At 48.3% G+C, this 22,909-nt stretch overlaps 2 protein-coding genes across 3 annotated transcripts in view; one reads left to right on the top strand and one right to left on the bottom strand.

Moving 5' to 3' along the window:
* Window positions 1–5,621, bottom strand: part of SUFU (SUFU negative regulator of hedgehog signaling) — a 90,196-nt gene extending 84,575 nt beyond the window's left edge. Inside the window, exon 1 of one of the 2 annotated variants that reach the window (XM_059851868.1) lies at window positions 5,318–5,621. In XM_059851868.1, coding sequence (XP_059707851.1) covers window positions 5,318–5,499 — 182 coding nt within the window. In that variant the 5' untranslated portion in view covers window positions 5,500–5,621. The remainder of the gene's footprint in view (window positions 1–5,317) is intronic. The other variant, XM_059851869.1, reaches the window with a different exon arrangement.
* Window positions 5,622–7,457: 1,836 nt separating this feature from the next.
* ACTR1A (actin related protein 1A) lies at window positions 7,458–22,465 on the top strand. Its single transcript, XM_059851865.1, has 11 exons — window positions 7,458–7,618; window positions 13,265–13,329; window positions 14,218–14,293; window positions 15,046–15,171; window positions 15,948–16,072; window positions 16,383–16,599; window positions 17,479–17,571; window positions 18,373–18,547; window positions 19,411–19,472; window positions 19,846–19,886; window positions 20,285–22,465. Exons 1-11 carry the CDS (start codon window positions 7,571–7,573, stop codon window positions 20,385–20,387), a joined length of 1,131 nt encoding a protein of 376 aa, XP_059707848.1. The 5' UTR covers window positions 7,458–7,570; the 3' UTR covers window positions 20,388–22,465.
* Window positions 22,466–22,909: the final 444 nt, after the last annotated feature.

The raw sequence follows: 22,909 nt of genomic DNA, 5'->3' as shown, positions 1-22,909 counted from the left end.
GTGATGCTATTCCAAGCAGATTTTGAAATTACTAAGTTTTGAGGAGAGTAATCCATACTTCTGAACACAGACAAAATAGTTCAAACAGTGGAGGAGAAAAACATTGATTCAGTAAAACTAGCAGCAAAACTTTTAAAAATACACCATTCACATTAACCAAGAATGAGTAAAAAGCACCACTGTACCCTCTGCACCAGCATTAGAATGGCTTCCTTAAAAGAACATAACTCAAAAGTTAACGCAGCACAGGCAGATTATGCTACACAGCAACCACCAAAGCCTGCAGCCACCCTCCCTGCTATAAGGCACAGGGAATTGAGGCTGTGTGCCAGCAGAGAGCAGAGCACATCCTCCTGCCACTCGCGTCACCTCTGTCTGAGCAAAGAGAGGACAACTCCCTGCTGAAGGAAGGAACATGCTGGACTGTTTTGCTGTTTGCCCTGCCAATCACAAAACACCTACCACAAGCAGTTCTGGCACAGCTGAGCAGCTGTTTAACCATTTTGTGCCTACAACACACTGTGTCTTCAAGTAAAACTCTCAGCTGCTCCAAACAAGAAAATCCAAAATCACACGATCCCATTCACTGGAACAAATTATTCTACACATCAATTCCTCTCATGTCTATTGTCTGTTTAGACCCTGACACAATCATCTGCAGGTTGCAGGGCATGGCTGCACTTCCTTCACTTGTCCTGAAGGTTTGTGTATCATGATACACAGTCTCCGTGGCTGGACAGATGGATCCAGCCCTAGTGACAGTGAAACACTGCTTTATATTCTCTGCCCTCCTCCTGTTGCCCAGCCTTATCAAGTCTTTACAAAACAGCTTATCAGCTTGGTGTACTAAAAGGCCTCTCCACAGGTGTGCTGTGCTTCCTTGCTCCTACTGCAGCTGGCAAAAAACCAGAGCAGTTGTCTAACATGACTGACTTTACGTAGGACAGCTTTCCTCTCCTAAGTCATATAAGGCCATCGTAGTGACTGAGACCAGTTGCAGCTTCTCCAGCAGGTCACTCAAGGATGCAGCCCATGATACTGGGGCAGGACAGAGGGCATGAGCAGCTCACCCCCAGTAGTGGCACAGGTCTCCATTGTCAAAGGCTACATCAGAACAATGCAGCCTCCTCATACGACAAGTGGCATCTTCATGGCATAAAAGGCAAAGTGGTGAGCAAACACAGGGAGAGTGTATCAGACCCCAGGATGAAGCTGTGTCTGATCTTCAGCAGACATCTGAAAAAACCTGTTTTCAAAGTCTAGCGATAGTCTGAAACACTCAGGAAAAAACAAGTCCCCTCTGACACCCTTTTCTCACCTGTTCCCTTTCACTGGCATCACGTCACACTGGAGGCTGAGGTCTCTACCAAAAACACTCATCCAGGTGGCTCTGTTGAGAGCACAGCACCTATGTCCTGGCCAGTGCTCAGCCCTCTAGGGATCCATGATGGAAGCAGTCAGATGGAAGCAATTCCAGCCAGGATGGTCACTTACCCTTGAGGAGTGGCAGTGACCAGCAGCAGCCACACACAGTTATTACTGGACTGGGAGGATCTGGAGTGAGGGAGGTTCATGCACTGACCAGTCTGAGAGGTTAGTCAGTGGTCAGAGCATTTGTGTGGGCTTTGCAATGATGGGAACACTGCTAAGCAACCAGCATCTCCTACATAAAGAAAACCTGCTTCCAAACTGGGTTTAATAACACTTTAGAAGTCAAATAATTAATGCTAGAACACTGCTGACACAGGCACTCTGACACTGACAACACACAAGAGAAACCTCTATACTGCCCTTTTCAGGACAGGGACTATTCCATGAGCACATGCTTTTCCCTAGGGCTACTCAAACATAATTCTCAGGTCTGATGCAGATGGCAAGTCCTGCCTAGGACAGTCTCAGGGAAGCCAGACACCTCTCCCTCACTTCTGCCAGCAATCCTGTGTTTGTCTCCAAAGGCCAAACTTTTCTGGAGACCTGCAGCACCAGACCACTGAGAGGCGGCCACAGCAATGTGGCACCAGGTGGCCTGGAGGAGCTGAGCTCAGTCCTGCCCAGATTTCACTACCAACTGGTTCACATGTTGCTCAATGATCCAGTCACACCATCTTTACTCGCTGAGAAAGGTAGTAGGCTTGGAAGAGATGTAGACCAAAAGCCTGCAGCGGTGACTAATTAAATTTAGAAAAACACATATCCAAGACATACACCTATCCCAAAATCACTGCAACTGCACAAGCATCCAGCACGAGCTTTAGGCCAGCTACCTGCAGCACACAGTAACACAGGCATGGTAATAACGCTCACCAAAGGTTAGTCAGCACAGATATTTATCCAGTTTCGGTGGCAGGTTTCACTGCTCTCTGTCGGCACTGCTGTGGTACATCCTCCTCCCGCCCACGGCCGCCGCGGCAGGGTTCGACCTTGTATCACAATCTACATATCAGTACATGCACTCACACAAAGAGCTGGAAGCGTTGGAGGATTTTATTAGGAAGAGCCCAACTTCAAAGCCAGAGGTACAGTACAAATTTGTTACATTCTCTATTCATGGAGCTCATTCAGGAGCAGGAAGGGCCGCCTCAGGGGAAACCCTGTATTTGCATCTGCACCAGAGTCTTCTTTTGACTGATGTTAAGAGCGCTCTGAAGTTTGTGTGGAAGGAGAAACGCCAAAGAAAAGAGACCCACAATGGAAAGACATTGGAAAACTCCTAATTCATTCACCCTGAAAAGTCCTTAGTGTATTGTTTGTAGTCATAGTCACTTCCCAGCAGCTGACAATAGGATTGCTTTTCACAGCTACCTTCTGACAACCCTCTAGAAGAACCCTGTGATTCCCAACAGGCCGCAGACCACAGCTCACTGCACAGGTTTTTGAGAGCATGGCCCAAATTTAAGACAGGTGATAAAAACCCAGTAGTTGAGCCCAAATTACGCTTATTTCAAAACCTATCACAAAAAAAGAACAAATTTGATTTTTTCACCAGCAACTCCATGCAACAAGATATTTCAATTTGAGATACTCTACCATATTTTATAATAAAAGCGAATACTGGATATCAACAGGCAAACTCCATCTTGGTGTATGGCCTTCACAAAGACAGAAACTCTTCCAAGAAGTTCTGACTGGATCCCAAGCTATGCAAATAGCATTTTAAAAGACTAGTTTCACTGAATAATTCACATGGCTAAATCCCTTTATGCAAGAGGCATGGAGTTCTGCAGATTCTCCAACGTTACACAGTTAGGATCTGCTCTGATCTGCAAGCCAAAGACTACAACTTCAGCTCCCTGAACAAAAAAAAACAAATTGCTGTTAACCATAGAGAAACTGATACATATAATTAAAAGCTGATTAGTGTTACAATATTTCTCCTAAGGCAGAGAATTTCATTCAACCATTTCCTCTTCTAATCTAAACCAGCTAATAGCTGGCAGCCCAGGCAGAGTAGAACAGACTAGCAGAGAGTGCTGTGGCAGGAGTCGTTCTACCAGACTTAACAAAACCAAGCTCCAAGTTTCACCCAACAACAGGAGAAAAAACTTGTGGCATCCATGGAGGCTTTACCTCACACAAGCATTTCCTGCACAGGACAGCAGTAGGAAGCTCACCCCTTCGACAGAAGCTCTCAGCTCTCACTGCTGGCTGAGCTAGCAGCTGAAGGAACCACTAAGTGGAAAATGCCAGGATAAACAGGCCTTCACATTACTTCTTACTTGCAACCTGCCATCACTGCCAGCAGTACCCATTTTAGTGTTTGAGGTCCAACAAACCCTAATCAAGCAAAACCCTAATCAATCCCCTAAACAACAAGGTTTCTTCCCAAACAAGGGTCTTTGCCATTCTTCACTACAGACCTACATTTCCCTCAACCTCCACAAATCCTACAAAAATATAGGCAGTATGCTTTAAGCTGTTGATAGAAAAGAATGTGACTGGAAACGCTAATGTGCTAATGTGACTGGAAACGCTTCATGAGTATCTAAGATTAGACCTAGGTGTAAAAACAGACTGATCAGACCACCACCAAAGTACTGATGTGCACAGATGACTAAGAAATTATTTATATTTTGAGGTCTCAGATTTGCAAAATCTTATCTCAGCCCACTGTGTCATTTTAATACAATACCTCCCCTAGACAATAAAGGCTAACACACAAACTTCTTGCTAGAATCATTAAAAAAACTACACTTCTGTGGACAACAACAGCAATAGCTTTGTCTGTCAGAACACCACACAGTGAGGATGTTACTCTGCTGTTGCTCAGGACTCTAATTAGATAAAGACATAGAGGTTGAAATGAGCTGTAAATAAAGAAGATGAGCATTTATTATTTTTTTTTCAGGTGCTGGGGTAGGGACTGGCCAATGTCATGCAAAGCAAACTTTCAGGGGTGACTTGAGCATGTTCCTTAGCCCCAGAAGAGGGGGCTGAGCAGCCAGGCATTAGTAAAAAGCAAAAGGAACTCCTCTTCACACGGGATTAGACGCTAGACACTTATCTTGATAGCTAAACATCCAAGAACTTCCTTCATGCCACTCTCCCACATAAACAACTGCTGTTCCTGGTGTCAGACACTGTGTCAGCAGAGACACTGAACAGCAGATCCACAGTCTGTGATAACACATGGCTACGTAAGGCCAAGAGAAGCTGGCACTGCCCCGTGGGCTTTATGGGTACACACGGCATGTGTTCGGCCTGCAGGCTGCAACAGCGGCTTCACTCCGGTCAGTGCCACCACACTCGACCCCCAGACTCCTGGCCAGGAGACAGAGCTCATGCCTCCTGTCCAGGGGGAAACTCCAGACCCTCACTCTCAGTGGGAACACCTCCAATGAGTAACACGCACTCCCTCCTCCTAAGATCTGCCTCAGCTGTGGCCTTCACCAGCAACCCCTCACTCAGGGACCCTCCAAATCACCCCAGAAACCCCAATACACTCACCTCTCTTCAGCGCACACCTCTCTAGTCCCTTTTCCTACTGCCAGCACATTCTCCCCAGGAGCCCCCTCTAAACACACGCCCTAGGCAATCAACTGCACTCCCAATCCCTCCATCCCCCGACCTGCTGCATGTCCCCAAAACTCTTGCATCTCACCCCTAACAGAGGACGCAACCCCCAGACCCTCTCCCCTTGCTGCAACCCTCCCCAGCCCCTCCAGCTTACCCGTGCAAGGTCCCCAGCCCCATTACTTCTCCCAAACCTCTCCCACTCCCACCATTCCTCCCAAAACCCTCTCCTATCCCACACAAGGCGCCGGCCTCACGGCTCCCCCCAGCTCCACGCAAGACCCCGGCCCCATCCAGGCCGCCTCACCAGTACTTGAGGATGGCGGTGACCTGGAGCGGGTTGGGCTGGTCGGGATAGAGGCGGCGGCACTCGCCGTAGATACCGTGCAGCCCCGGCGGGAACAGCGACGGGAAGGACCCAGACCCGGACCCCGAGCCGGACCCCGGCCCGCCCGCGGGGGGCCCCCCGCCCGGCCGCACGCCCTCCATGTCCCGGAGGCGGCTGGTCCCGGCCCGTCCCAGTAGGTGCCGAACCCTCTCCGCTCCCGCCAGGCGCTCCCGGCCCGGCCCGGCCCGGCCCAAGCGGCTGCGTGGGGCCGCGGAGGGAGGGGCGGGGCCTACTGCCGGCCGTGTGAGTGACAGACAAGTTCCGCCAATGGCGACGCTGCGCGGGGCTCCGCGCGGAGGGGGTGGGGCCCCGCTGCAAGGGCGGCGTGAGTGACAGGACAGCCTGACCAATGGAAGCTGGCGGCCCGGAGGGCGGCCGCGCCTCTGCCCCCGCCCCTCGTACATTGCGGGGCGCCCCCTCGCGGCGGCGCGGGGCCCCGCGATGGGCGGGGCGATGTCCGCGCGACGCCGTGGCGGGAACGCGGAGCGGGTCCCGGGGGGAGCGGGAGCTCCTGCAGCCGGGCCGGGCTGGGGAGGCAGCGGGGTTGTTACTGCTGCCTTTGCACCTCCTCCAATGCTCACCGCACCTCTACTCTCCCCGCGCGATCTCTGTGTCTGTAGAGCCCTTGCAGGCAGCTGGAAGCTGCCAATGGGTGAAGTTTGGGGGCTCTCTGATCGCGGGTTGTGACTTGTGCACGAAGCACAAGTCTGACTGACGATCTGGCTCATTCCTGAGCCGCAAATACAACTGCGGCCATGGAAATCCAGGTAGGTACATGTGGATGATGTGTGCACGATAGTCCTACGCACCTTTGCTAGAGCAGGGTCCTGCTTGTTAATCAGCAAATAGAAAAATATCAGCTATAGAGTGCTCCGCGGAGTGGGTGGGCGCTCATGCTCGCATTTCTCATTTAAATAGGTGAGAGTTTATTCTAAAAACATTCAATACACCATTTCGGAGAACACACCTGGTCAAGAAGCTGACAAGCTGACACCAAGGGACAATCCCCTGGCAAAGGAGGTGAGCAGTTGGTGTCCTTACTTCCCACAGTGAAAAATATTTCACTCGTCCTGTTACTGTGATACTACTTTTTGTGACATCTGCCCGAGTAGTCAGCTACAGTGAGCTGAGAAGGTGAATGTTACAGAGTATGTATGAAAGGCTGTGTTGGCTCCAAACACCCAGAATGAGTATCTCCTGGCATTCCCTGAAGTGATACAACACTGGCCTTAATTTAAGCCCCTCAATCCTGTTGTACAAAAACTCCCTCTTGTAGACTAGGTGAATGGGGAAGGTTGCTAAAGGTAAACATCTGGGATGAAACTTATCTACTGGGGCTAAAGGCAGGAACTACAGGAGAAAAGCCATGTCTGCAGGAGAAATGTGGGACAATACAGGTGAATCAAGCCTTCAGGTGTGCTCACTGGCATGGAAGTCCATTTTAATTAATTTCACGACCCAGAGATTCAGACATCGATTATTCCAAGTGCTTTTAAAATAGTCAATGGAAAATGACAATGTGTTCATTGTTCACTACTGAAATGTTCATGATGTGCATTCTTTATACTGACACCTCTTGTGTGGCTCTCATGCCTCAAAAATTGAGAGAAACTGGTATTTCGTGGAGGGAACAGATGTGTAATGACCAGTAGTTCGTAAAGATGATCACATGCAATTATGGGACAATAAAACGCTTTCCTTAGTCATAGATCCCTGCTACAGAAATTTATGGGATCACTTTTTTCTCCTTTCCTATTAGAAAAAATTAGGCGGGGGGAAGTCTATTAAGCATAAGCCAGCCAGTTGCGATGCAGCGTTTTTGGTGGAAGCACCCAGCTATCTTCTGCACCGCAACATCCACCGGGGTCTCGGCCGTGGATGTGTCCGCAGGATTCCCCTTTTTCCGCACTCCGCCTCCCAGCACGCCCCGCTCCTACGCCGGCCTACAGTTCCCAGCATGGCTCACTCCCGGCGCCGGCCTACAGCTCCCGGCATGCCCAGCTCCCGTCGTACCTCCCCGCTTGACTCTGCGCAGCATCGGACTATAGCTCCCGGCAGGCGTCGCGGCAGCAGGAATACATCACCCAGCCGGCGCCGCGACGCCGCTCCGCGCATGCGCCGCCGAGGGCTGGGCTGTTGCTCCCTCACGGGCGGCTGCGGCGGGTCCTCGCCATGGAGTCCTACGATGTGATAGCGAACCAGCCCGTCGTGATTGACAACGTGAGTGCAGGCGGCCGCGCGTGCCGGGAGCGGGGAGGGCCCGCAATCCCTTTGTCATCGGGGCGGCCGCGCCCCGCCCGCCGCCGCCCCCCCACCTCGGCCGGCTCGGCCGCCGCCTCCGGTCCTCTCACGGCGCCATACGGCGTCCTCGGGGGGCGGGGCCGCTTCGCGTCGGCGAGTCGCGATTGGCTGGGGCGACTGGCAGTCACCCGCAGCGGGGCCGCTGCCCCGCGCTGGGGGGCGCAGCCCTCGCCGCCGCCGTGCTGCCTCTGGTTGGGAGGGGCGGCGCGCCCCCATTGGATGAGACAGCTGTCAGTCAGCGGGACAGCCCTCTGCTACCTGCCGGAGCAGGGCGGGACTGTCGCCAGAGCACCTGCGCTCATTGGCAGCTGGCGCTGTCAGTCAGGCGGGCCTTCCCCGGTCCCGCCCCACCCCTCTTTGTGCCGGGGGGACAATGGGGGTGCTGGGCCAGGACATGGCCACACTCCCAGCATGCTGTGAGGCAGGCCTTGGCCAGGGTTCCAGTGTGCTCCTGGCAGGCCGTGGATGCACCCCCGGCAAGCTCTGGGGGTGCTGGCGCTTCCCTGGGCCCATGCAGGACATGGAGCTCTCCAGCCAGGCACCCTTCACAGGCTCAGGGAGAGAGAAGTAGCCTTGACCTCTTGTACTGCCCCTCCTCCAGTGCATCCAGCACAGTGGTCACAATAAGCCAGTGCTGTTCCCAATGCATAGGTTCCCATGCCTTGGAATGCCACTGCTGACGGATCTGTGCACAGGGTTGCATCAGCTTAGTGTGGTGTTGCAGATGGCTGCTCCAATATGCTGATGCTGCTCATTAGCACAAAGAAGACCTTCAGTCTGTGTGTGTAATAGCACTGTGGGAGAGGAATGACAGTGATTCCGTGCCTCTTTGAGGTACTTCTGGGTCCAGTTCTGATTTGCCCCATCCATGCTGCCCTCCCAGGAGGAAGGACCATCCAGGAAGGAATGGGAGGGCATGTCTTGCACTCTTGGACGGTGCCTCTTTCAGTGTACTGAATCACAAACCCATGCTCCTCCCTTCTGACCTCTATCGCCAGTGATTGAGATTCTGTTGTTTTGAAGGGTCAGTTCTGTGCTCCATTCTTCTTCCACACGCTTAATTTCTCCTGAATTTTTTTGTCATATGAATTGGGTTTCCTGGCCTGGCACTTCTCAGCCTATTGCTTTAACTCTCCATAAGGTGAATAATTGTAGGTCTTCTCAGATAAAGGTGGTTATTCTTCTGACTTTTTCTTTATTATGGATACGAAATTCCTCTCTACAGCTTGAGCTCTCTGATACAGTTTTGGCTTTGTTTATTTCCCTGGAATCTTACAGCAGAGGGATTTGGGTTAGACATTGAAGGAAAGCATCTAATGAGAGTAAGCAGTAAAATCGACTATGTTGAGTAAAACATGTATCTTCTTTATTGAAGATGTAAAAAAATGCATTAGGTTGATTGTTTTTAAGAATGCCTGTATCAGCGCTGATCCTGCTGCATTGTTGAGTGATTAGCTAAACATTAAAGTTACCTCTAGGTGTTCTGGCACTGTGTGGGTCACTTTGTTCGGCTATTAATGTAGTAGCAGCCTATATTTAATTTCAGCATGTCCTTTTGTTATTTAGTGCAATGATTGCTTCCTCTGCCTCAGACCTGAAGAAGGGCTTGTGTGCCATCAGCTGATTCTGTGTCTTTTTTCATTTTATGAGCTGGTCTTATAAAAGCTAACTCTTCTTCTTGCCTCTCTGATAAACGAGCTTCCCCCCTTCCCCTCCCTGTAGAAGTAGAATGGAGCAGTTGTTGTAGCATCTGCCTGGAACACTGGCAGGCTGTGGGCCAAGGAGACTCGTGGTGACACTGCATTTTTGCTGCTCTTTGGAGTTCAGGCAGGATGGGAAGTGGAACTGCACAGAGCAGGTACCACTCTTCCACTGCTGTTCCATTACTGCTTTTCTGCAGAGAACTGCAGGCACCTTCTGAAGGCTGAATGTTATCCTGTCTCACATGCCTGTGTGTGGGAAGGGGGAAGTGAGATACTGAGCTGGTGAGAGCCAGACCCCTCCAGTCCCAGCCCTGCTCTAGAATCTCAGTGTGTTCCAAAAGGACAAGAAGTTCTGTAGCTAAAAAATTAACAGGGAGAGTTTTTTTCTCTTACAGCACATTGCTCTTAGCTGTATATTTTAAGCAGGGAGAGCTTTGTAATGTACAGTAGGAGGTTGGAGCTGTACCTCAGCAAAACTTTATACTCTCCCTTGTCTAATTTTTAAGAGTTGTATTCCAATCTGCAGTCCAACAAGCTCTCTCTGAACAGTCTGGGAGCCCTTCTGAATGTAATGCACGTGTCAGTAGACCCCCTGTGGCCTAAGTCAGTACAAATTTCTTGACCTCCATGGAACATGGAATTATCTCTTGTTTGCCTTGTAGTCTAAGTGGTGGCATTTTAAGCAGCTGAGCTGTCAGCAAGGGCTGTTGTGTCTTTGGTTTGTTCTTGATCTTGTACATTCTGTATCAAATAAAACAGTTTTACAACAATATGAAATGTGCACTCTCCATAGAAAGTGCTACGTGGAAGATTGATTGGTGATTTCCATTTAAATTTGAGTCCTAAATGCATCAGGATGAATGAATCCATAACCAACTGGCTACAGAGCTAGTAGATGAGGTATGTTCAGGGATGAGGTATGTTCAGTTCCTTCAAGACACTCACAGGAATTTTTAATGAATTTATCTTCCTTGACCTTTACATTTTACATGTAGTTTTTCTTCTTTTATTCTTTTGCTCTGATTAAAATTCAAAAAAATAACAAACCAAAACTGCTGCCAGATAAAATGAAATGAAAACCCAGCCAGGATAGTCACTGGTGGAAGTATATAAATTTTTAAATGTTTTTAAAGTTTTAATAAATCAGAGTTTGTAACAGAAGAGAAGATGCATGTGTTTTTGCTTATTTGAAACAAAGATGAAAAAACAGGTCTTTAAACCTTCTGAATCAGAGTTATTTCAAAATGTAAACATTTTCCTCTCATTGCATAGGAATCTCAAACTAATCCTATTATAGATTCTCATAGGAATCTATAGTAAACAGATTTACTCAGTGTGCACATATCTTCAAAGAAGTAAAATGTTTTCAAGAAAAATTGAATAGGTCAGAAAGTGCAGTCAGGTCTTTGTAGTGCGGAGCTATCAAACAGCTGTTCTTGGTTTATTCCCAGGCACTTGGAAGCACAATTGTGTTGAAGCCCCATCCCACCAGCATATTCAAAGCAGTCATTTGTCTTTGACTCCAAGCTGGAGTTCTGAACTCCCAACACATTTGGTTAACTTTGAACTTCAGTATGTAAATCTTAAAATACATAACTTGCTGGGAATCTCACCAGGACACACTGGGCAATTTTTGGCCTGACATAAGGAAGTTTTAATCTCTAAGTTAAATTAGGAGCATCATTGTTCTCCTGAAACCAGTTCCCTGCAGCAGAATGTGCTAGCAACAAGTTCACTCATAATCCTGAACGAAATATTCACTAAGTGCAATATTCTAATGTGGTTTCATTATGTTACTGCATTTCATTCAATTATTTTTCTGCAAGACTTGCCACAGGATGGTATTCTTTCCAAGGTAGAGAGTTGTTTAGAAGCTGTGATAAGAAAAATCAAAATAGTGGTTTTGGTTTGTTCCTTATTTCATTTTGAAAGGAATAAACAGAAGAGAGTCTGTCTCAAGGGAAGTCTTTTTAACACTTCACCCGCCACTTTGTCACACTGACATCAGTTAGTGCAGACCTTGGGATGCAACTGGAGCTGAGTCCCTCGTGTGGAAAGGAAGTAGTTAGTCCTGCCCAGTTGGCAGCTTGAGTGTGCTCCTGGAGCCAGTCTGGCTGCAGGTGTTTATCAGGAGACAAGGATTCAAGCAATCTGCCTTTCATATGCTTTATAAATAGCTGTGTCTGGTTTGCAGAGTATTCCTGACACTCTTCTCCTACACATGTGTCCTGGCAAATCTGACTCTGGTGGTTTAGAGGCAGGAGTATCCTAGCTCTGGTGGCAGAGTGCACACACACTGTGCAGAGGCTGACATCCCTGCTGAAGCTGCTGACGGAAGTAGCTTGGCAGTAACGTGCTGGACTGTGAACGGGAGAGGCTGGGGCCACCCCACATTCCTTTCTGCTGAGCCTGCTCTGGCTGGTAACCTCTGGCACTGGGAAGGCAGCATCAGAAACCACTGCAGCCAGGGCTTGCTTGTCAGAGCCCTGAGCAACTCATCTGGTCCCAGCCTCCAAGCAAAAGTGGTGATGCTGACCCATGCAGAGGTGGTGAGAACTGGAAAGATATGAGGAGCTGTGTTGCTACTCATTTTAAAATGCAGTAGGGTAGCCAAAAGATCTTTTTGGCCTCCAAACCAGAGCATTCCTGCTGCAGAGCCCTTGAGTGTGAACAGGCACTTCACAGGTCACAGCTTTCAGTGCAAGCTCACACACACTTTGCTCCCACCATGGGGCTAAGCAGAGCTACTCCTCTTTCTGCAGAAGAGCTTGCGCCCATGGTAGGCTGGGATTACCTGTGAAACGTCTTATCTGAGGAGATCCTATGAAAATCCGCTTCTTAGCAAAACTTGGGTGTTCCTGCAAGCTGCTCATTGTTTCAAGATGTCATTCCCTTGTGCAGGGAGAGGAAGTGGAGGAGGGGAAGGAGTCAGCACCGATCCAAGTTGATGATGGCGTTCCCAGGACGCTTCCAGACAGGGAATGAGAGCCGTGGGGCCAGATGCCTGGCAGTGACTCCCTGCCAGGGCCTTGCTGTGGCTGGTTTTACCCACCCTGTGTTTGCTGCTTTGAATGCTGCAGAAGGCTCTTGGATGTGCCTTCCTGACTGCCATCTCTCATCTCTTTGACTCTTCTGAACAAGCTCTATCCCGTCAGCTGTTCTTCTTGCCCCCAGCCTTTCCCCTTGCAGTGTAACCGGCATCTTTGTCCTTTCCCAACCACAGGCTAGGTTGATTTCCAGTGTCTTTTCAGACCACACTACTGCCTCCTTAGCGTTAGCTAGTTCATCCACCATCTGATTATCTTTTCCCTATTTCTTCAGTCTGTTTCTCACAATTCTTTGCTACTTCCTTCTCTGACTTTATCTGGCCTCCCTCCATCTTTTCCAAATCTCCTTCTGAGAGGCCTGTAGCCTTCATTCTTCCAGGGCCTCCTGGAACTGACAGAGTTCAGTTGTTCTTGCTGGGCTTTCTGGAGTGTTCTCCTCCCCCCAAAGGTTATCTAATATCAATAGACACCTGTGGAGTGTGGATTTAGCTTCCTGCACCCCTCATGGAACCCTGGCTAGAAAAATACTCATCTATACAGAGTGTTTGGGTGTGTGCAGAGCAGTACCAGGGTGCATGGGATGGTTGTGCCCTGTGAGATGTGTCACTGCCAGAGAGGGTGCCAGTTACTCCCTCCAACAGCCGAGCTGGCACTTCCCATCCTCAAGCAGCCTGGAGAGTCAGTCCCTTGGTGCTTTATTCTTAGTAGAAAGGAGAGGATCTGGCAGTCCTAATGTCCTTTGCTACTCCTCTAAAACTTGTGAAGATGATGGAATGAGTGATAAGCTCACTTTTTTTTTTCTGTTGCTTCCACAGGGCTCGGGTGTGATTAAAGCAGGTTTTGCGGGCGATCAAATACCAAAATACTGCTTTCCTAACTAGTAAGTATTCTGCTGGTCTTGGTAAATTCTTAGTACTGTGTACCAATTCTTTGATATATAGAGGGGAAGAATTGCCCAGTTTTGTGAATGGAAAAACGAGTTATTCTTTTCTGCCTGCTGCAAAGAAGCATCAGGGAGATGAGAGCTCTGCTGTTAAATATTTTGAGGTTTTTGGGGACACACACACATCATAAAAGATGACATCACTTTGTCAGGCTCAACACACAACCAAAGCTGTAGGATCCTTTTATCTGCACACATGAGGAAAAGGACCTGGAAAAAGTAAAATTTGGCATAAGAAGTGTGAAGACCTCTGTATTTTTTCTGTGTGTGGTATGATGTCTTGATTCCTGCCAGACTTTTTTGTAAGTTTTCTAAGAGTTTTGCCAGTATGAAGACTGCTGGAGCAGGAACTCTGAATACTCACTGGCTTTTATGTTCACTGTGGTAGGTTTTTAGTGAGTAGTTTTGTGTTCTGAGCAGTATGTTCTTATGGGCTGGTGGGGTGTAGGACACAAATGCCTAATCTGAGAAGTCTGCCTGAGGTTAGGCAGCACACATGGATCCAACACTTCAGACAATTGCTTAGTCTAGTCTTGTTCATCCCAGACACTGTTGAAACAGGTGAGTCCTGAATAATCATTGAAAATATGGCCAGGCTCAGCTGGTTTAATTCCAGCCAGTTCAGAACTGTCTACAATCTGTCCCCTTTACCTCTGATTTCTGAGACTAGCTCAGAGCAAACCTGGGTCTGTCTTCACCTGGTAGCACCCCCAGACTCACCCACTGAGAAAGTTCTGGTTAGGACAGAGAGAAACACAAAGTATGTAATTCTTGGGTTCATCTGAGCTCTTTGTAGAAGCATTTACTCTCTCGTCTCTGTTCTAGTGTGGGCAGACCAAAGCACGTTCGTGTTATGGCTGGTGCTTTAGAAGGGGACATTTTCATTGGTCCAAAGGCAGAGGTAAGAACACCTGTACACTGCACTTGTCCATATACCTCAGTGTGCTGCTGTAAGGGAGGGATGTGGCAGCTGGGCTGTGGTTCTCTGGTATTGTGTAGGTCCGAAGAGTAGAACAGATTGTCATTTGCATGTGTGTCCAAGGTGGAATGTGAAGCTTAATGAAATTCTTGTGCCAATCTGCTGACACAGACTTAGCTCCAAGATCTTCGATATCTCTCTTTTCTTTTTTGGCTACTTGTAGCTCCTTATGGCTACATACTTTTGACTGGGAACTTTAGAAATGGACCCTACTCAATTGCTGTATATCTCCCTGCTGTGGGCAGGAAGCTTCTCTCCACAGTCCTGCTTCTGTCAGCAGGTAGTCAGTTGTGTGGTCACATTTCTTGTGAGCCCTTCAAACTGCATTCCCCAGTAACATCCTATTATGTTTTATATCATGGCTGATCTGGTAGTACAGAGATACCATATGATAGGTGTCTGTTTGTTGACTTTAGAAGTGTTATGATGGAATATGCTCTGCAAATATCAGATGTAGACATTCCTACTTGGTATGAAAAGGCCTTGTCTAGTCTTGGCTTCTCTGGGAGAGATGCTTATGATGAATGTTCAGATTTTGCCCTGTATGCTATAGATAAGTTATCTTTTAGTGGAATCAAAACTGTAGGTGAGTGTGACAGTAAGTCACAGTCACAGTGCTCAGAAGTGTGATTGTTGGAAGCTCTGATGCTCTCTTGTTCTTCCTGTTTGCTCAGGAGCACAGAGGTCTTCTTGCGATCCGATACCCGATGGAGCATGGCATAGTGAAGGACTGGAATGACATGGAGCGCATCTGGCAGTACGTGTATTCTAAAGACCAGCTCCAGACTTTCTCAGAAGAGGTGAGAGACCATGTTATGTAAAGGCACAGGCGTCATCAAGTGCATGTGTAACACCAGGAGCATTGGAACTTGGAAAGATTTGGAACTTTTCCTTTGGCCTTCTTTCTGAATGTGTGTCTGTTGCTAAATTAGGTTCTTTCACCTCTCAAGAGATACTACACAAGAAGTGTCCAAGCAGAATTCTTCTCCAGATCTGATGGTCTGGCCTAACCGAAAATCTGCCTTTCACTCACACTCTCTCAAATGATTCTCCTCTAGGCCAAGTGTTTCTGACTTTTCCTGTTCTGCCTGCACATCAGGCATATCCACTCAGCAGTGACATGAGTTGAAGTGAGGAAGGAGAAAACCACAGTCCTGTGGTCTGGAAGGATCAGACCAAAAAATTATTAAATGTCTGAGACCAGTCTAAGTTGTGGAGTAGAAATATTTCTGTCTGCCTGTGCTAAAAGACCATATGCCTTCACCCTTTCTTAGGGTGTGTATTTTGGCTAATCTGGCTGATTTTTTCTTACTGAGAGTCACCCTACTTGTCCTTCATGGGTCAGAGTTACTCAGAGTACATTTCCTAACACTTCTTCATAACTAGACCAGAACCCTGCTGGTCTTCCAATCTAATAGAGATTATTCAATCTAATACATCTCAGCTAAAATTACTCCTTTGTACCTGCCCTCTTGCACCAGTGGTTCCTAAAATGAATAAATAAGCCGAAACATTTAGGAACGCACCCCTACTGCTTCCTGGTTACTGCAGCACAGCTCCTTCTTCTCTTTCCCAGCATCCTGTACTGCTGACAGAAGCACCCCTAAACCCGCGCAAGAACAGAGAGCGTGCTGCTGAGGTGTTTTTTGAGACCTTCAATGTGCCAGCACTATTCATCTCCATGCAAGCTGTGCTTAGCCTGTAAGTGTCTTTCGTCTTTGGTTTGTGTTTGTGGAATGTTGCCACGAAATCCATTCTACAGAAAAATTGTGGAGGACCTCACTGATGTCTCTGTCAACTGAAACTCAATTTGATGTCAACTGAAACTCAATTTGTGTAATAAAGAGTTTACAGGAAATTTGCTGAACTGCCAACAGAACTTGCATTCTGAGGGTTTTTTAGGCCCTGTTTTAGGTGAAATCTTTGCTTCCTGAGTTGAGTGTGGATGTGCTGCTTGCCTGAGCTCGCTTTGATTTGCTTGTTCTGACTTGAGCCTTTGTCCCTTTGGTAGCTACGCGACCGGCAGGACCACGGGAGTGGTGCTGGACTCTGGGGATGGTGTCACCCACGCGGTTCCCATCTATGAAGGCTTTGCCATGCCTCACTCCATCATGCGGATTGACATTGCTGGCCGGGATGTCTCCCGCTTCCTGCGTCTCTATCTCCGGAAGGAAGGCTATGACTTCCACACAACCTCTGAGTTTGAGATTGTCAAGACCATCAAGGAGGTGATGCCCTGCCTTGTTTCTGTGTTTGTCCAAGAGGGGATTTCTTCTCAAAGGAAGCTGTGGCTTGTGAAATCTGGTGGGAAGCTCCAGCCTACTTAGCTCTGCACCTAAATCCATTATCTACGTGAAGGAGTCCAGGGCCACTAAAGGACTCTTATATGTGGAAAGGCAGGGAGAGCTTGAACTGTTGAGCCACAAGAAATGTTTGGGGAGAGTCTCGTTGATATATATAAATGTCTGAAGGGAGGGTGCAGAGAAAACAGAGCCAGACTCATTTCAGTGACGTCCAGTGACAGGACAAGATGCACAACTGAAGCACAGGAGGTTCTGCCTGACCATAAACTTTCTTTAGCGTGAGGGTGACCAAGTGTTGGCACAGTTTGTCTAGAGGGTTGTGGAGTCTCTATCCTTGGTAATATCACCTGGACATGATCCTGGACAGCCTGCTTTAGGGGACCCTGCATGGACAAGATCATTTGCAACCTCAGCTGTCCCATATTCTGAGAGAATTATTGTCAAAATCACATTAATCCCTGTTGAGAGGCTGTTAACATGGAGGTGAAGATGGGCTGGTGGTTCAAAATCAGTTTTGCACTTACCTGTGCTGCAGTTTTTCAGGGTCTGATGATAGTTTTCAGTAGTGTTTGTTTCCCTTCATGGAGTAAAATCCAGGGCAGCTAGGGATCACAAGTGGGATATTGCAAGGTAGTTTACCTGCTGTGAGCCATAAAGGTCTTTTCTCCAGCACATAATACTGTTGAAATCAGCCTCCCCAAAAGGGGTACATGGATTTTAATTATTAGTGGGAAGAACATTTTATCAGAGGCATTTGGATTTACCCATCTCATTTCCCTCTCTTTGACTCTGTTTCCTCTCCAGCGTGCCTGCTACCTGTCAATAAACCCACAGAAGGATGAGACTCTGGAGACTGAGAAGGCTCAGTACTACCTGCCAGATGGAAGCACTATTGAGGTTTGTAAGAGCCACTCTTAGAGAATTCCTCATGTGAGACACAGGGTTTCCAGAAAAGCTCCCCAGTGATGGGAAATTTCATGCGGTGTTAGGTGGGAGGGGATAATTTTAAAAGACCATAATTCATCCTAGGCTGTTGACTGGGCACTAGAATTTTTAAGGAAAGAAAAACTCTACTAGAGACCTCACAACTTGTGCCAGAAGTTCTGGCTAAGGATGCAGTATAACAATGGGGACTCTGAGCTGTTTGAGAGCAGGCTCTGATCTAACAAACTTTATGCAGATGAGGTATGGAGTGTGAGTAGGTGTCATCTCACTAAATCCATCAGTGGTTTTATATACAGTGCCTTTTGTCCTGCCTAGAATTGTCTCCTGTGCATTAACAGTTGACTTGAAGAGTTAGGAATACTCTTTAGAAGACTGAGCCCACTATAGAATGATCGGAAGAGGGGAAATACTGGTTTCACCTCCAGTACCAGGGCTTGATCTGCTCCCTTTATGCCAGACCTGCCATATGGGGCTGAGCAAGTTTCTTCATCTCTTTCATCTGCAAATTGGAAATGGGGCCCTTTGTAGGAGTTGTAGTCCAGACTGGCATTCACTTGGGATCTAGTGATGCAGCATGAATGTTCAGGAAGTTTCATTACTCTGAAGCTTCACCTTATGTCATGGTTTGACCACAGCATCCCAAAAAGCTCACTTCCTCTCAAACCACAACACCTAAGAAAGGCAGGCCCATCTGTAAGTAGTGAAGAAAGCCACACTGTTCTCTTCCCTGTGTCCTAATTTCTGCTCTTGCAGATTGGCCCTGCCCGTTTCCGAGCCCCAGAGCTCCTGTTCCGGCCGGACCTGATAGGGGAGGAATGTGAAGGACTTCATGAAGTGCTCGTTTTTGCCATTCAAAAATCAGACATGGATCTGAGGCGAACACTGTTCTCCAACATTGTGCTCTCTGGAGGCTCCACGCTTTTCAAAGGTTCCTGCCTCTCCTCTTTCAGTGTGCTGTGACATACCTGATCTCTTGCTTCTTTCTCATGTGAAACTGGGAAGATAACCCAGATCACCCAGTTTGTCCTCTGGGGTGAGGGCTGTGTAAATTCTGCTCTATCAGGACATTTACTTCCTAATTTTCTGAGTCCTAGTCATATCCTGCTGGGTATGCAGGACACCTGCCCTTGTACATCACTTTCTGGGCTTGGAGGGCTTTTACTATTCTCCTCCAGTCAATGCCTGTGGAAGATCTGAATTGCTGTATTTAGTCCTGCTGCTGTAGCTCACGATATCTCAGACTAGATACCAAAAAGGACTTTTCCATCTTCTAAGGTTTCTTTAGGTCTCTGATATGTGAGAGTTCAATGGTTCTAGTCCTGCATGAGTGTCAGCTATGTGTGTGCAGAAAGGTTTCAACCCGTCCCCTCGGGGCTCAGTTGGTACTGGCTGACCTAAAGATAGCCTCTGCCAGTACCCATCAGTCTATTATCCACTCATGGACATCTCCAAATAGATCCAGTCTTCCCATTCAACCCCCTGTAAATGGGCTGGACACAGGAGGAATGCCTAGGGAAGGAGGAGGTCCTAGCTAAAAACCTTGTTTGCTGACTCAGGTTGCTGCTGAGGAATAGAGCCCATTGTGAGGAATAGAGCCAGTGTTTGAGCTCTCAGTGCGACAAAGTCCTGTTATGTCATTGTCTGTGTTCTGTGCCTCCCCAGATTGGACTCTGTGTAAGATGTGGAATGGGGTATTTGAATAGGGCTGCACAGGCCATGTTCACATTGTTAGTAGATGGAACTTGGGATTTTGCTGAGGTGCTCACACTACACATTTTCTGTCTTGTGTAGGCTTTGGTGACAGGCTGTTGAGCGAAGTGAAGAAACTAGCTCCGAAGGACGTCAAAATAAGGGTAAGAGCCATCTTTTTGTGTTTGTCACTTATCAAGTGTGTTGGTCTGTTACTTTGAAAGAACCTCGCTCAGACTGCAGCTGCCATTTACTTCAAATCAGAAATGCCTTTCCTGAGACACTCACATGCCCAACAACATTTGCTGTTGTGATGAAAATCACTTTGGTTTCACCACTGAGAAGGTGGCTCCTCTGACATGACCCCTGTCCTGGATTCTGGACCAGAGCGGCTGTTTTGGGGGGATTGCCAGGTGTCTTTTTGTTGGGAGAGATCACATCTGTGTCAGATGCTAGCTGGAGTGAAGTGTGGGCAGTGTGCTAGGAGAAGCAGACTGGAGCTTGGGAAGGTACAGACTGACTCTCTCTTTCTTCCAGATATCAGCTCCTCAGGAGAGATTGTATTCCACGTGGATTGGGTATGTATATGCTGCACAGCAACACATTTTGCTGTGGGATTGGGGTGGGGAGGCACAGCCCAGTACCTCTCATGTTGTTATCCCAGCTGGTGCTGTGTGTCAGGGGGGTTGTGTTGCTCAGCTGGGCAATGCTTGGTGTGTTCTTGAAGCAGCAGTCATCAGGTCATGTGGGAGGGGGCAGGTGGTGCCAGGCTCTGTAGCACTGGCACATTTGAGGATAGTGGGATAGTGGGAGAGGGAGTGACTGTCCAGAGAATGTGTCTGTCATGTGTAACGGAGCCTAGGCGCCTTACTGTCATGGGGAAGTGTCACAATAGAAACAGCCCATCTCTGCAGAGATACTATGAGAGTGCCCCCGGCATTTTCCTTTAACCTGTAACATGCCTGTCTCTCTGTAGTGGCTCTATCCTGGCCTCTCTGGACACCTTTAAGAAAATGTGGGTTTCGAAAAAGGAATATGAAGAAGATGGAGCTCGTGCCATCCACCGAAAAACCTTCTAGCCCTGGGACCTGTCCTCAGTCTCCTCCGAAGACTCACTTAAACTCGCTTTTCTGAGTCCGAGTGTCTGAGAGCTGCCTGTGTGTGTGTGTGTGCGCCAGCATGCCCCGATGTCACTGAGCAAAGATGACAGCAGCAGGAGGGTTGTATTAGTACTACTAACTTCTTTTTTGTTTTGTTTTGGTTTTTTTAATGGAAAGGAGAAAATACCAATCTTCATTTCTCCAGAATGGCCCATTCCTTTTTCATTTCAGTCCCTTATTTTCTGTATCACAGTCACATCTGTCATTGTAAAACAAATAAGCAAAAACAAAGGGAACAGTTATAGAAACTGCCTGGCAAGCCAGAAGGGAGCCAACCACTGCAGACTGCTCGTGCAGGCTTTAGTCAGCCTGACTGCAATGCCTGGATTGTCTGGAAACACATGGCTGAGACCCCATAGCTACTTCCTTCTTCAGCAGTGTCTTCACCATCAGTAAGTTTTTGAAGTTGTTTTTAATATATTTTTTATTAAGAGAAAGCACATTCTCCACAGTCAAGTCCATTTGCCCCCACTGTTTTGGTGTGTGAGTGTGTGTATGAGTGTGTAACTTCTTAGCCTGATGTGGGGTCTGCATCACAGCTGGAGAAGTTGGCGATAGGACTTAGTTTGTATTGCATGGAGTAGAACAGAGCAAATCTAATCAGCTATCATTGTACTAGACGGTTATTCTCTCGTACCTTGTTTTAAATACCTTTTCTCCTCTGGAAGCAAGTACCCCAGAATGGGCGTGAAGGCACTTGTGTGTTCCCCCTCAACCTGCCAAGATTTACAGTGCTGACTTCTCGTGTTCTTTGTAAGAGTCGAGGCTGTTTCCCTCCTTCCTGCCATGTCAGGGCAAAGGGAGCATGTATTCACAGCCAGGCATAACTCTTGTGTACTTATCCATTCTGGGGCAAAATAATAATTGGGAAGGTGCATTGTAATGTAAGAATTGTTTTATTTATTGAAATGTCTGAGGATCTCTCAAATACTGACCACAGCACCTGGGAATTATGCTTTGGGTCTTCTTTGAACACCTGTTGCCCAGCTGCCCGCTGCTCGATGTTCGCACTGCGCACAGCACCCACGCTTAGTGGAAAGGCCAGCCCTGCACCACCCCCCGTCCCTGCTCCACGGGGACTCCCTGGTTGCTGGGAATGCACTAGGGGAGAGGACAACAAAGTGCTGGGAGGCCGGTGTGAGTGGCACGTGTGTGAGCAGGACGTTGTCCTGCTGGCTGTGTTCCGCTGCACTGCAGTGCCTTTCTGCTCACCTGGTGGCTGCTTTGCTTGTACTGCTCTAACAGCCCTGGGCAGCCTGCAGACCTGCTTGTGTTGGGGCATGCCACTGTTCTGGTTTTACTTGTGCATTATTCAGTCCTCTCTTTTTTTCCCATTAGTTTTCTGCAGAACATGGCAGTAGCAATGGAGCTGGACTTGGTGGCAGTTCCTCCCTGTTTCTCTCTTTTCTGTTCTTTGCCACACATCACCTTTGGGTCACTCTCAGGTGCAGAGATGGGGTAAGAGCTGGAGGATTGCCGCAGAGGTGAGGGAAAGGCCAGTGCACTGCCCCAGCTGAGACAAATGTAAGCAGCAGCCAGTTGCCACTGCAGGAACCACGTTCTTGGGGCTCACTCCTGGGTTTGGAGAGGCTATAGGCAGGTGGGTGGGGTGGTCTCTCCCAGCTGAGGCTAGGCTGCTTATTCCCCTCACCCATCGGAGCAGACTGTTTTTTAAGCAAGAACCTGTCAGAAAAGAGCCTTCTGCTAGGAAAGTGGTTGTGTTCTTGCTGGTTTGATGCAGCACACAGAGGGGAATTCCAGCAAATTCCTCTCTGTTCCATTACTGTGTGCCCCAGGCAGTGCTCTCCATCCCCCCAGCCCCTCCGCTGGCCTTGCAGCAGCAGTGCTCCATTTTGTAACCTGCAGTGACTGGGCAGGATGGTGCTGTCTCCAATCTAGCGTTTGTTTGGTCTGCCTGACTGTTCCCTCGCACACTGTCCAAACCATGTTGCCTGGTGGTGCCCAGCATACTTAAATAAAGTCATTCATATACAACACTCAAGCCTCCTGGCCTCCTCTGCCCACATTTGCAATTTTAAGGAGGTAACTTGTGTTCTCTTGCCTGTGTGGAATTGTTACTGGCCAGACTACAAGGAGACATCATCCTTGGTCCAGGATTGCATTCCTGGTCTGGCTTTTGTGGGAGGAGATTCCTGGGCCGCAGCCATGATGTCCACATCTACTCTCCTTTACATGTGTTATCCCTGAATCTTCTGTCACTGCAGACAGGTGAAAGGCTGGAAAAGGGCGGCCTGGGCTGAGAAAGGGTGATGGCACTGCTGTTGTGAGAAGAGCTGGTGCCAGCCCAGGTGTTCGCAGAGAGAGAGCAGTGAGTAGAGTTGTTCTCACAGGGAAGGTGACACAGTGCCCAGTGCTATGACTGTCCCATTTTGTCCCCAGTACCCACTGGTGTAGGAACAGGAGAGACCTAACTCTGGGCC

Source organism: Haemorhous mexicanus, chromosome 7 (assembly GCF_027477595.1).
Source record: "Haemorhous mexicanus isolate bHaeMex1 chromosome 7, bHaeMex1.pri, whole genome shotgun sequence".
Taxonomy (NCBI): Eukaryota; Metazoa; Chordata; class Aves; order Passeriformes; family Fringillidae; genus Haemorhous; species Haemorhous mexicanus.
Note: the sequence above shows the minus strand (reverse complement) of the source record. Positions and strands in the feature narration are given on the sequence as shown.

Coding starts and splice junctions, on each gene's coding strand:
- ACTR1A (XM_059851865.1), top strand. CDS start 7,571: ATGGAGTCCTACGATGTGATAGCGAACCAGCCCGTCGTGATTGACAAC. Junction 7,619..13,264: donor AGCCCGTCGTGATTGACAAC/GTGAGTGCAGGC, acceptor TTGCTTCCACAG/GGCTCGGGTGTGATTAAAGC. Junction 14,294..15,045: donor TCATTGGTCCAAAGGCAGAG/GTAAGAACACCT, acceptor CTGTTTGCTCAG/GAGCACAGAGGTCTTCTTGC.